The sequence below is a fragment of the Equus przewalskii genome, chromosome 5, assembly GCF_037783145.1.
Source record: "Equus przewalskii isolate Varuska chromosome 5, EquPr2, whole genome shotgun sequence".
Classification (NCBI taxonomy): domain Eukaryota; kingdom Metazoa; phylum Chordata; class Mammalia; order Perissodactyla; family Equidae; genus Equus; species Equus przewalskii.
In genome coordinates this window covers 62,989,345-63,004,158 of record NC_091835.1, presented here as the reverse complement: position 1 = coordinate 63,004,158, position 14,814 = coordinate 62,989,345, and the positions used below count along the sequence as shown (strand labels likewise).

Sequence of the window (14,814 nt, the reverse complement as noted above, 5' to 3'; positions counted from 1 at the left end):
TGAAAGAAGGAGGGTAGCATTTCACTAGTTATTTACTCTACGACTGCCTCCTTCCAACTAAAACATAATTCTTTGCATAACATGTTCTCTTTTACTTAAATTCCCACATGGAATTCATCAGAAATGGTAAAATAATGGACTTATTCCTCTTCAGATCTTGTGGAAAAATAGCTCTACTTTAAAAATGTAACCAAAGCATAATTTATTTTTCAATTCTTTGATTTTGTGCTTTTTGTCTATCTTTCCTAGAGGACTTTGAGTTTATTAACCAATAAATATATTTCATGGAATTTAAAATGTTTTAATAAATTATTTTAGAGTTTAATAAAACAAATAAGAATGGCTTACACCAAAGATCAACATCAATTAATCAGCTGATATTTATTGTACCTGCCACTTTGCGAGTGATGTAGATGATCTGAAAGGTCCTTGACCTCCAGAAGGCGGGTAGATAAAGCGTGTGACGAAAGTAGAAAGCGAGGAAGTGCTAAAAACAGAGTGAGACTCAGAAGAGTTCAGAGAAGTGAAAGACTGATAGGTATTTCTCCTAGACATGGGATTGGCTTAGAGCTTTAAGGATAAGTAATATTTAGAAAGCACCAGACGAAGTGATCAGTGGATGTGAAAGGAAGTGATATGAATTAGGCACTGTTGTTAAGTGACTATGTCACATTAAAGAGAAAATAATTGTTTTATGCCTAAGTAGAGCAAAGGCTGCTTGTTGAAAAGTAACAGCATATAAGGTTGGAAATGTTTGTTGACTCAAACTTGGTGGATCAAGAAAGCAAGGAAGAGTGTAAGTTTTGGTTCACTATTAAAGACAATAGAGAGCCATTGTCTGTTCTCAAGCAAAAAGGAAAAAAAAATATGTTTAAAATTGTTTAATAATAGTTTTGGTTAGAGATTAGAATAATGGAGAAGAGAAAGAATCGAAGATGACCTTGAGTTAGAGTAGGAGACACTATTCAGTTTGGTGAAGAATAATCTTATCTTTGCTAATGTACTACAGTGTCCAAGTTTACATTCCATTTGTAGATATTGCTTACAAAGGAACTATATTGTTGCGTTTTAAAGTAGAATCTTTAATGTCTCCTCTTGTGTTACATGGTTTTGTAAATGAATTTGTCGTTCTTATCAGAAATGTCAACAATTTACTGCATGATTCTTGGCACTGTTAAAAGAACTCAGAATTTTACAAAACAGAGACACATGGCAATGTCTAGATAAGGCATATCAAACAAACATATAAGACCATTGGTCTTTGTCTATCAGCAAACCTACTTCTTCAAGACTGAGTTTAACTATCCTCTTCTTTTTCAGTACTTACCAAATATCCTGGAAAGAAATGATTACCTTTCATGAATTTCTTAATTCCATCATAATTTTTTATTGTATAATTTTAATGGTCTTTAGTGTCTTGTAGTTTTTTTTTTTCTGATGTTTATTGTGTTTAACATTATTTAAGATCTACTCTGGCATTATTCATTTAAAGATGGTGTGTGTCATTTAGATTATGCACGCTTTGAGGTTAAATCAAGGGCAAAAGCAAGAGATGTTGAACGGACCTGTATTTATCTGCAACTCTCGGTATATGGTAGAAATTCAACAATATTCATAGAATGAATAAAATAGTAAATATTTCCCCATCTTCCATAAGTACTACTGTGTTGATATCATGAAAATTCATAATAATGATTACTTTTTAAAAGGGGCTAACAGGGAGAGTAATGAATGCTTTTTTGCTTGAAAGGTCACAATTTAAAAGTTAGAAAAATAATATAATATGCACATGAGGAGAAAAACATTCTTCTATGTGTGCACATGTTCGTATACTCTCTGATAACATATGCGTGATGCTCAAAGTGATGTTTTTGGTATAAAATATGTTATACTCTTTGGAAAATAAACAATGAAGTCAAGAAACAGGGAAGTACCCAAGGGCAGTGGCTAGGAAGAGGAGAGCATATTGGTAGAACTGAAAGAGAAGATCAGTAGCATGAAAGAAGGCACAGTTTATGAAACTTAATACAGTTTATGAAGACCCATTACAGATTTTCACAGAATTCAGTGTATTATAAGTCGCATGTAAAGGCTGTAAGTGTTAATGGGAAGAGAAGAGAACATCTCAGATATGATAACAATAAGTCAATAATCAAGACACCGAGTTAAATTCATTGCCTACACAAATGGGATATAGTATTGCTTATAATATAAAAAGAGAAATTATCCCCAAACTATTTATTTTTTAATTTAAAATATTTTAAACATCTAATATCTGTATTAGATAGTCTAACAGCCTTTGAACTCATAATATACATGAAAGGCATAATATATTATCTAATGTTCTCAGAACTCAGTATATGTTTCTAAATGAAATCATATGTGAACAGCTGTCTCAGAGGAATGAGAGGAGTTGTCTGGAATCCATGTCTTCTTTGCTTCACTTTTCCCTGGTACATATATCATGCTGAAAATTGTCAACATCCTCTCTGAGACTATGTGAAGGAAAATGGTATAAGAGAAAGGTAATATTTAGCGAGGGTCTATCACAAGTAATAGGACTGGATTAGGTAGTTCCTGTTCTTTATCTCATGTTCATCTCCATAGCAAACCTGTAATATTGGTGTTATTATTCCCATTTTATAAAAGAAGAAACTGGGAATTGGATAAGTGATGAGACGTGCCTGAAGTAACTCAGCTGGTAAATGGCAGAGCTGGTGTTCAATGCCAGAGCACAAGCTCGTTTCACTACATTGCATTGGCCTCACTCATAAAATGGCAATCGGCTGAAAAATGAAGTCAAGTCATTGTTTTTTACTAACTATATTGGAGGGTTGATAGAGAGATACATCTTCCATTTTGATGCAAAGGCAAACCTGAACTGAAGTGCACTTTAAAAAATAAATTTTCTGCTTTCTCAATCATGGTTTCCTGTATTGAGAGATCATTGGATTATTTTTTAACATCCAGAACATACTTTGCATTGTGGAGAAGCATATCAGGTTAAAATAGAATAGGTGGTGACTATACACAATCAAAAGCAAGTAGTATTGGATTATGCGTCATCATAGGAATTAGCGGCAGATAGCCTTCCATGGTAAAAGATGGAAAGCGTTTATGCCCCAGAAGAGTGGCTGGTACATTGTAAACAATCAATACTTTTTCATAGAATAAATGGATACCTTATGATATCAACATCAATGGATGGTCCAGGGCAGATTGGTAAATTTTAAATTCTCTCTAATTAAAAATATCAAGGTCTATCTTAATGAACATATCAAAGCAATGATGTTTTGATTGCTTCATTTAATACTTCTTGTGGATAAACTTAATCAAGATCAAATGAATCAAGTGCGTTCGTATTTATTTTCTAGTGCTCAGCTTCTTGTGGTAAAGGTTTAAAGTACCGTGAGGTGCTTTGCATTGACCAATTCCAAGGGAAATTAGAAGAAAAATATTGCAGTCATCTACAGAAACCTCGAACTCACAAAGCTTGTAGATCTGTCAGATGCCCTTCATGGAAAGCCAATAGATGGAAGGAGGTATGTGGTGTATTTTATAATTATACATGTATTTTTTCATTTAAAAAGCAAATCTTAATTGATTTTACATGCTTTCAATAACCTTGAAAGTTTTACTCCACTAAAATGTGCTTTATTCTCTTATACATTTTTTTGCACTATGCTGTGAATTAATACTGTGCACTGTTAATACATTTGCTAAGTCTATCATTAAATAATAAATTAGTTGTTTGATTTCTTTGTGGCTGTAAACTTTATAAGAATTTCTGTTACTGAATACTAGGGGGCTACTGATGATCATATTATTGCAGGTAGTCTAACAGTAAAATATATATGATGACATATTTAGTAACTGCCTTGTTTCCCCACCAAAGTCTTGGATTTGAACTAAGTTTACATCTTGGAGAAGCAACTTGCAAGTTCTAGATGGGATCGTAATTGGAGATTAAGAGTTAGGGAGATGTCAGAATTAGGTAGCCTGGGCTGGTCCAAGGTCGGAGTAGACACACTTGGAAAGACACAGCAAAAATGAAGCTGACCCATAGATGAGATTAAGGCTGAGAACGCAGTTTATAAAACAAGAGTGATCAATATTTGTCTTGGCATACTCAGAGAAGTAAGCTCAAAATCCAAATTGGGGGAGGCATATATTTGAAGGTGGTTGTCAAACAAAGACCAACTTGGGAAATGCTGAAGAGTCAAAGGGCATGAATGGAGTCAGAAATGTTAACTAGAATAGTGTCCCAATGATTGATTTCAAGGGGGCCAGGCTTTCAGCACAGTTGTCCGGCTGCCCTCCGCAGTACCGCAGAGTACTTATCCATTTCCTAAAGGGCCTAGTTATGCAAAGAGAAAAAGAAACTTATCTTCTTCTTTTTTTTTTTTTTTACATTCTTGTTTTGTGTGGTTTTTTTTTTTTAAGTTTTATTTTTTTCGGATGTACATCATATTTCAAATTCTGGATACATTGCATCATGCTCACCACCCGAACACTAATTATAGTGCATCCCCTCACGTGTGACCCTAATCACCCCCTTTGCCCTCCCCCCTTCCCCCTTCCCCAATGGTAACCACCAGTCCAATCTCCAATGCTATGTGTTTTTTTTTTTTTTTGTCGTTTTTATCTTCTGCTTATGAGTGAGATCATATGGTATTTGACTTTCTCCCTCTGACTTATTTCACTCAGCATAATACCCTCAAAGTCCATGCATGTTGTCACAAATGGCCGGATTTCATCATTTCTTATGGCTGAGTAGTAGTCCATAGTGTATAAATACCACATCTTCTTTATCCATTCGTCCCTTGATGGGCACCTAGGTTGCTTCCATGTCTTGGCTATTGTGTATAATGCTGCAGTGAACATAGGGGTGCAGGTATCTTTATGCCTTTGTGTTTTCAAGTTCTTTGGATAAATACCCAGCAGTGGAATAGCTGGATCATATGGTAGATTTATCCTTAATTTTCTGAGGATACTCCAAACTGCTTTCCATAGTGGCTGCACCAGTTTGCACTGCCACCAGCAGTGAACAAGGGTTCCCTTCTCTCCACACCCTCTCCAACATTTGTTGTTTCCTGTCTTGTTAATTGTAGCCATTCTGACCGGAGTGAGGTGATACCTCATTGTAGCTTTGATTAGAAATCTATCTTCTGCTGATGGAACTTCCCTGTCTTTTTCTAGTGTTGGAGCTATGTCTGTTAGGAAGATAGGGATTCAGACAGAAGCTAGAAGAAGTGGGGTTGCCCTGGGCTCCCAAGTCACCATCATTCACTCTGTGAGGTCAGCGCCTTGGTGCAGGGCACCAGCTTTTGAGTGGCACTATGTCAGCATGTCATTGTTATTGAATAAAAAACTCCCAAATTGAGTGAGAATCTCAGGTTTCCTTGTAGAAGAAGCAGCCTTTGTCAAGCTTTAAGATGCTAAGAATTGTGGTTAATATTTGACTGAAAACTAGAGGCAAACACATCTCTGTTTTTTATCCTACGAAAAAACATATATTCTGGAGAATTGCTTCTACATTGAATTTCGGTAAATAAAATTACTGCACATGCTTTAGCGGAATCTCTGATTTAAAAGATCTCCTGCTAACCTGTTTTATTTAATGAATGCCACTGCTACCTACTAAGTTGTTCAAGAAAGAAACACTGCATCCATTTGGTCTCCTATCCCTTGACACCACAATCACTCAATGGTTTCTCTCAATTCTCCTATCAAAGTAACCCTTGAATCTCCTTTGCAACCACCCCAGTCCACTTCATCATCACCTGTTCCCAAGTGTACAATGGCCGACCTACATATATTTTTGCCATGATTTTCTTGCATATAGTCTGAGCTCTAGAAGAACTCAAATATTATAGTGACTCAATATCTTCTATGACTTACCATTGTCTTTAGGGGGAAGTCTAAACCCTAACCCATGCCTGTTTCTTCAGCATTATCTCACACCAGCAAATCTTAGAAACAATAGATATCTTGTTCACTAAACACCTACATTAGTATCTAGCTAACTACTTCTTACTTGGAATACTGTGCAAAAAGTATTAGTTGCAAAAAGACTCGCTATCTTATAATTTTTACTTGTTTGTCATATTATGGTTTTGCTTAAAGTGGAGGTTTGCCTTACTTGATCTGGACCAAGATGTGGCAGAACGATGGCAAAGTAGCTTTCCCAGAGAGGGTGAAACTCTATAAAGGTGCTGAACCCAGCGTGTGGCAGATGACTGCCAATTCTGACATCAGGCAGGAGCCACCAGCAGGTGGGAGTGGAAGTGGGAGAGATTTTTTTGCTTCTTGGCCACCAGCATTCCTATTGATCCCCAGGATTCTTTTGCTGCTGTGCAGCTGCTGCAGCTGTGGTTGGTATTCATGAGGGACACTTTCTGATTCTTGACCTCCAGCCCCACAACAGTGAATCAATCATCAGTGCTAACAAATTGGCCTTGGCTCACCACCAAGTCTGAAATTACATAAGACTCGCTAAAGGAATGTATGTCAGGGGTTTCTAAGATACAGATATTAATATTCAAGGACTATAAAAAACACAGATGCTGTTGTACGGAGTCTGCTTTCTTCTCTTTGAATTGGTTTTCCTTGTCATAGACATTAGCTTCATACACCCACGCAGTCCCCAAATCTCTGCCAGAAACAAATGACCACTTGTGAAGTCGTCAGCTTTTGATTTATTCTATAAAAAGTACCCACATGAAGTTAACAATTGCAGGCTGTCAGTGCACTACACATAATAATATATTCAACAGAAGTGTAATTTGAGAGGTAGTTACGAGATAATCACTGGTTGCTATTTTGTTCTGACTGCGTAAATTGTAACATTGCTTTAATATAATGGCTCACTGTAAAATAATTTCATTTTATTACTATTTTACATTATACCTCAAATGGGAAGACTCATTTGGCAAATTGTGACCACAGAGGTGCTCAACTGAGTTTGGAAGTAATGCTCTTCATTTGGTATTTGATATAACTTTTTTAATGAAAGGATTTAATAATGCATTTTAATGACAGCTGCTAAACAGGACCAATCATTGCTATTCAGGGCCATTTGTCCTCTGAGTCCAGATGTATACCTTTAGAGGGAAATAAATACTAGAATCATTGGAAAAGGAAAAAGCATCCCCCTTCCTTGAACCAGGGAGAGTTTTTTTTCTAAGTTTTACCTGTTTGGGAACTCCAGCTTCCCTTGTAAATTCAAGTTTTTAAGACTAGCATGGTGCTAGATTCCTCATTGTCTCATGCCCCATCAACTTAGTCCCATCCAAATGCAGTCTTTATGCTCAGGAAAAAAAATTGCACCTCCCCTTGATCATGGACAACTTAGAAAGATACCTAAAGAATCTCTCTCAACCTTATTGAATCCAGAGCCACACGAAATCAGCCATTTGCCTGGCTCCCCTTCTCTGAGACGTATCATTTTCTTTCTAGAATTTTAAGATGAGAGCTGGATCCAAGGGTGATCCAAGTTCCAAAATCTCACAATATTTGAGAGATTTGCTCAATGCCTCACTTTCCCAAAATCCCTAATTTGAAAAAATAATTTTGAAACCATATGCTAAATGCTAGCATGTTTAAATGATTTTGTGTTTCTGTAATTCCATATTTTCTATAGTTCCAAAATACATAAATCTACATTCTCATATTTTCAAAAATTTCTGACATAGGCATATATATCTCTTTCTAACATTAAAAGTAAAATATCATAATTAAGTCCCCACAGGCCCTGAGCAAGACCTGAGAACCTCTTCATCTCTACCCAAGGTTAAGTGACGTTACTACTATGAAGATTGGCTCAGACCCGAGGACAGGGAGGATGTCCTTCTGCTCTGGGGCTGGGTGAACCACGCCTCTCAATCTTTTCTAGCTAGTGCCATCGATTCTGTTTTTGCATTTCTATGCTGCCTGTTAACCCTCTTCCTTTATTATCTTTCTTGATGCTTAAGATGGCCTTTCTCTGAGTAGGCTGATGTGACAAACACTCTTTGGTTTGGGGCATGTGTCAAGAAATTTTCAAGGCAGAAATAATTGTATCTCTGTAAGAAAAATGAAAAAAATGGGACTAGGAAGGAAGTAGCAAGGGACAGTCATCTCCTGACTGTGAGAAACTTCTGTATTCCCCACAACTGTAGGTATTATTACATTCATTATGTGCATGAGGAAACAACAGCTTATTAAGTAGTTTGTGCAGGTCACAGGCCAGGAAGTGGTGGCGGCAAGTGTTTGAACACAAGTCTGTTTGAGCTTTTCCTACTGTAGTTGCTGTCATAATTATTTCATTATACATTAGCTCATCTTTACATTTGTTTTAAAAAAGTCTTTTCCATAAATACAAGATTTATATGGATTTTACCCAGCATGGGAAAATAACTGAGGGTTTAGTTGATCACACATTAAATATGATGTAGTTGTTTAAATCACTAGCAACATAGCAAGCTACATTAATGGATAGATAGGGTTCAAATCTTTGGCACTAATAGATCCTGGTCAGATTTTTGGAGCAGTGTCTATTCTGGGACCCATATTATAAGAAAAGTCTTGACAAATTCCCAGATTCCCAGGGAAGAGTAATCAAATGGTTACAACTATTCTGTATCAGTTTCATTGTGATCTGTTGCAAGTAGGAAAAGCCCTGATTATTAATGGCTTAAACTCAAAGAAATTTATTTTTACGTTACTGCAACAGGAAGGTTACTGGTTTTAAATTTGATTTTGCATCCTCCACAATGTCAAGGTGCTGGCTTGGCATTTCTGTGATTTTGTTGGTCAACTCCTAAGGTCGTAAAATAGCTGCCACCGTTCCAGACTTCACAACTTTGTACTTTCTCACATGAAAGTAAGTATGTATTTGTTCATATGTTGGTAAGAAGGACAGATTCTGAACAGTCGGTAAATTTAAAGAATAATATTTCAGGTCAATAGAAGAAGAGTATCTGCTAACATTAGAATCACCCAAAGATGGAATGACCAATTTCAGGATACAGTGAATGTGCCTGGACTCAGGCTATGGAAGTATGGGTTGGTTTGATGGTCATTCATTCACTATAACTATAAACGGCATTTCATAATTGAAGAGAAATTAGGATTAGATATTACTAATGTCTTTTCTAATTCAAAATGTCCTACTACTGCTACATTATTGATTCACTTAAAATAGACCATATTTACAAATAAGCAACTATAATGAAATGAAACCTAAATCCATTAATAAAAAATTATAAATAATGCATCAAAAGAGTTGACTTCACTATTGGCATTTTAAATATCATTTATTAAATAGCAGAGTGAGTCAACCTTGATGAACCTGTTTTTGCAATGCACGTTTTAACGTTTCTTCATCTCTGCTCTGCAATAGCTAAAATGGCTACAGTACCTGTGGATTTGCTAGAATTCACCTTCTCCACTTCCACTGTCAAGCCTTTAAAGTGCCGGTCTGTACAGTGTTATAGGATATCTATGTGTAAAGGGGATATTTGGCTCATTTTCCCTGTCTGAATTGAATTATGCAGTGTTGGTGTGCTAGTGCCTTCCAATCAATTATTTGTGTTATACTTGTACTTACAGCCTCATATTGCTTTCACATTAGTTACCCGAATTTTAAAAAAAGATAAAATTTAACATGATCGTAAATACCTTGTTCTATGCTGCTGTTAAATAAGGGCGAGTATTGGGAGTTAGAAGTGTCCCTTGGAGGCCATTCTAGTAAGTCACTTGGATTAAGAGTGGGTGATCACATCTTCACAACTTCTGTGACGATAAGAGGAAGTGACTGAGGCCAAGGTAATGAGTTCTGCTTTGGAAATGTTGAATTTGAAGTGTCTTTGACATGTCTAGGTAGAAGACGTGCAAATTCTTGTCAATACATGAAAATATAAATGCAGAGCTCACAGGGGTTGGAGGGTGGGGGAACTGGTGAAGGTGGTCAAAGGCACAAACTTCCAGTTATAAGATAAGTAAGTACCGGGGATGTGATGTGCAACATGATGACTATAGCTAACAATGCTGTATGGTATATAGGAAAGATGCTAAGAGAGTAGATCCTAAAAGTTCTCATCACAAGGAAAAAAAGATTTTTCTTTTTGTTTTTCTTTTGTATCTATATGAGATGATGGACGTTAAGTAACTTGCGGTTATCATTTCACAATATACATAAGTCAAGTCATTATGCTGTACAGCTTAAACTTACACAGTGCTGTGTGTCAATTATATATCAATAAAACTGAAAAAAAAATGTAGAGCTCAGAATTATGATCCAGGTTGGAGAGAACAGGTTTAGAAATTATTGGTACATAGAAGAAATTGCTCAGAGAGAACTCAGAGGGTATAAAGAGAAGGAAGTTCTAAACAGAACCCTGGGATATGCTAACATTTAAAGCCTGGACGGGGAAAAGAAGTCAGTTAAGGATTCTGAGAAGGAGCAATGTAAGAAGTGAAAAGGGAACATGTAGAACCAGGGGGATTTCAAACACAGGAGCCAGAATGGCTTAACAAAAAGTGGTCAATGGTGTAAATGTGTCAGTGAGAGTAACGAAGAACAGATTCGAAAAGTTTGGGATGGATTCGGCCATTAGGGTTATTGATGACATCAGGCTAAGAAATAGTTCATTTAAGCAATAAATTCTCTGTTCAAATCTAAAATCGCATATTGTACTCTTATCTCTAAAAATACTGGAAAACAAGAGTTACTTGTTTTCTTCCAAGCAGTAGTCCTTTTTTTTTCTTTTTTTTTTATCCTTTCAGGAACAGGTCCACAAGAGTCGTTTTCAGTATCTCAGTGGATTTTTCTAAACTCGTGCTATGATCAAAGGACCAATAAGCCACTGTGGTTTATTGAATTACAGAAAATTATATTTGTCTGATAGAACTTCTTGCTAAGCTGTGTTTTGTGAATTGTGTTTTTCCAGGAAATTTTTTTTCAGGTTTCGAGGCAGGAAGTTTTCCAAATATAGTTTATATTTCTGAAATTATTCCTGGAAAATGTTTGCGGGAGCCTTATTTTATAGGCTAAACATTTTCACAGGAAGTTCCGATACGCTAAACTACTTCCAGACATTTTAATCCACTTCATATTGTGCCCTGCACAAAGCATGCATTAAATGATTATTGTCTCCATACAAAGGAGCTGTAACATTTTTTGTGAAAATATTCAATGAGTTGGCAAAATTCAATTGCTTAAGCATAAAATAAAAGTCAATATAAACTATGCAGTTACACATAATCTTCTTCATAGGTTAAAAAAACATAAAAATTATCTTTCATATCACTTGTTGCTGCTTATACACACAAGATAGAAAACTAAATTTTAAAGTACCTTTAGAGTGAAAATGCTGTAACAGTCTGTAGGATGAATTCGAATCTACCAACTGTTGTGGGATTTAATTTTTTTTACATTCACGGTAAAATCATATTCTGCAGATAAATATTTACTGTTGTGAAAAAGGAAATTAGTTACTCTGGGACTCCTGCAAAAATAGAGAACTTAATGAAGAATGTGATTTTTTTACCCTTATAATATCACAGTTGGGAACAGTGATGGATCCCCCAATATCACTCAACATGACCTCAAATCCCTTCTCGAATAACAAGGAGTATAAAAAACCAAACTCACAAATTAAATCTATACCCCTGGACGTTCTCCACACTTATTAATGTTGGCATCACAGCTCTTGGTTGCGGTCAAGCTCTGTTGTTATATGGCCTGGCATTCTAGAGCTGAAGGAGCCCTGAGAGTTTGCCAAGTCCTTCTGCATTCCCCAGAGGCAGCACAGTGAGAGCTCAAAGCCTGGAGTCAGGAAGAACTGAGCTTCGGGACAAATGGATAAAGAAGATGCGCTATATATACACACTGGAATACTACTCAGTTATAAAAAAAGATGAAATTTGCCATTTGCAACAACATGGATGGACCTTGAGGGTATTATGCTAAGTGAAGTAAGTCAGATGGAAAAAATCAAACACTGTATGATCTCACTCACAAGTAGAAGATAAAAGCAACAACAACAACAGACACATAGATACAGAGATTTGATTGGTGGTTACCAGAGGGGAAGGGGGAACGGAGGGTGAAAGGGGTGATTGAAGACATGTGTGTGGTGATGGATGGTAATTAGTCTTTGGGTGGTGGACATGATGTAATCTACACAGAAATGAAAATATAATGATGTGCACCTGAAATTTATATAATGTTGTAAACCAATGTTACCGCAATAAAAATAAATTAGATAAATAAAATTTAAATAAAAAGAAAGAACTGAGCTTCAACCTGCTTCACCACTAACTAGAGGCACCATCTCAGGCAAGTGATTTAACATCTCTGAGTCTCCAGCCCTCAGCTCTGGTACTTTCTCTCTAGAGCTATTTTCAGGAATATATGAGAAGTTTTCCATGAAATTTAACAAATAACACAAACATTCTTTGTACAGCTAAGAAAAATGAGACCCGGAGAGGTTAAGACAAGGTTTTCGAAGTTTACGGTTTACACAACCAGCTTCCCAAAACACATGTCTTTTGCAATATAATTATGAATGCACAAATTAGCAAAAATTTGTACCCCCAAACTACCATAGATACTTCAGGTATAAAGATAAATATAGCACAAACTTGGAAATTATTATTTCTTTGAGGGAGATTATGAGTACAGTGTAAAGACTTAAATGATATTTAGAAGCAATGTAGTAGAATAGTTTGTGTGGTAAATTTTATAGATATTAAGTACATTTAAGTCAGAAGAGAGAGTGATCAATTCACATGGAATGGCTAGTATAATATGATTAGCTTGCCACAGTCTCTGTAAGGCTTGAATGAGTATTGCAAAATAAAGAAAATCTATCTGAATATTTGTGTAGATGCTCCAGACCAGACAATGTTAAAAATACTTATTACGTGTATTTTCTATCTGATGCATGATGTAGTATCAGCTTATGTTTAAAAGAAATAAGAAAATAAGTCATGGCTCTATTTAGTATTTTTACGTAATTTGATATTTGGTAGTTAATTGTTCAATCATTTGGGCTTCTCTGTAGTGCTCTGTGACCTGTGGCTCTGGAGTTCAGCAAAGGGATGTGTACTGCAGACTGAGAGGCGTTGGTCGGGTGGCTGAAGAAAAGTGTGATGGGTCCACCCGGCCTTATTTTCAGAGGCAATGCTGGCGTCAGGACTGCGTACAGTACCAGTGGGTGGCAAGAGAGTGGCTGGATGTGAGTACTGACAAGCAAACTTTCAAAGACAATTCTTCAATAAAACAATGTGTTGATCGTTTCATCATTGCATTTCTAGTGTTCAACATCATGTAAGAAAAAAGAGACACATCGGGAAGTGAAGTGCGTTGATGCCCAAAACATTCAAGTGAACGAAAGTTTTTGTGATCCTTCAACCAGACCTCCCTCCATCAAAAAGTGCAGGAACCCTCCCTGCAAATATATTGTGGTAACAGGAGACTCATCACAGGTAAGGCAGAGAAAGGGAGTTGAGAAGTTTTGCTCCTGGAAAAAATGACTGAGTCTAAAATGTGACACAGTTGAAACTAGATCTGAATTTGAATATGGGGGCAGATAACGGTATGCATGCCAATCTAAGGATTAAAATGACTGACAGTTGGATGGCGCAGATAGAGCAATAGCGACACCTCTGTTAAGCTCTAGGGCAGTTCTGAAGCATCAGTTGGTGCCGACTGTGAAACCAACTACTGGGAACAATCTGGCAATCTGGCCCTGCATAGTTGCCTGCTTTTCAAAAACAGCTTTAAGATATAACTGACAAATAATAAACTGCATATATTTCAAGTGTACAGCTTGAGAAGTTTTGATGTATGTAGATACCCATAAAATCATTACCATTTTCAAAATAGAGAGCATGTCAGTCACCTCCAAAAGTCTCCTTGTGCCTCTTTGCAATTCCTTCCATCTCTCCCTCCTCCACCCCACAGGCAACTCAATCTGGTTTTTTGTTTGTTTTGTTTTTTGCTAAGGAAGATTTGCCCTGAGCTAACATCTGTGACAATCTTCCTGTATTTTGTATGTGAGTCGTCACCACAGCATAGCCACAAAGGAGTGGTATAGGTCCATGCCCAGGAACCGAACCCAGGCTACCAAAATGGAATGTACTGAACTTAACCACTTGGCCAAGGGGCCAGCCCCCTGTTTTTTACTATTAGTGGTCTGTCACTATATTAATTTGTGTTTTCTAGAGTTTCATATAAATGAAATCATGCAGTATGCACTATTTTCTTTCTGTAGCATAAATTTGTTGAGATTCAGTCAGGTTGTAGAATGTATCAATAGTTTATTCCTCTTTATTATTGAATACTATTTCACTATATGGATATTTTTAAGGCCACTAATCTTTTCTTCTGTGATGTCTGATCTGCCATTGGTCCAGTCTATTTTTTATCTCAGACAGTATACTCTTCATCCTCAGAAGTTTGATTTCAGCTTTTTCATATCTTCCATGTCTCTAACTTTTTGAACATATTACAATTATTAATAATTTTTTAATGTCCTTCTCTCCTAATTCTAACATCTATGTATGTGTATGTTTACAATTTAGGGAATTTTAGTGTATTAACAAGTTTGTACAACCATCACCATGATCTAATTCTAGAACATTTTATCACTCCAAAAGAAACTCTGTACACTCTAGTACTCACTCTTCATTCCCTCCTTCCCCCTAACCCTGGACAACCACTGATCTATTTTCTGCCTCTGTGGATTTGCCTGTTCTGGACATTTCATATAAACGGAATCTGTGGTCTGTTGTGGTCTGGCTTCTTTCACTTTGCATGATATTTTT

General features: G+C 36.5%; 1 protein-coding gene across 2 annotated transcripts in view; it reads left to right on the top strand.

Annotated features, from left to right (window-relative positions):
• ADAMTS20 (ADAM metallopeptidase with thrombospondin type 1 motif 20) overlaps window positions 1-14,814 on the top strand; it is a 163,783-nt gene that overhangs the window by 118,787 nt on the left and 30,182 nt on the right. For both annotated transcript variants that reach the window (XM_008514714.2, XM_008514712.2), the window contains 3 exons: window positions 3,375-3,542; window positions 13,050-13,223; window positions 13,303-13,473. In XM_008514714.2, coding sequence (XP_008512936.1) covers window positions 3,375-3,542; window positions 13,050-13,223; window positions 13,303-13,473 — 513 coding nt within the window. The remainder of the gene's footprint in view (window positions 1-3,374; window positions 3,543-13,049; window positions 13,224-13,302; window positions 13,474-14,814) is intronic.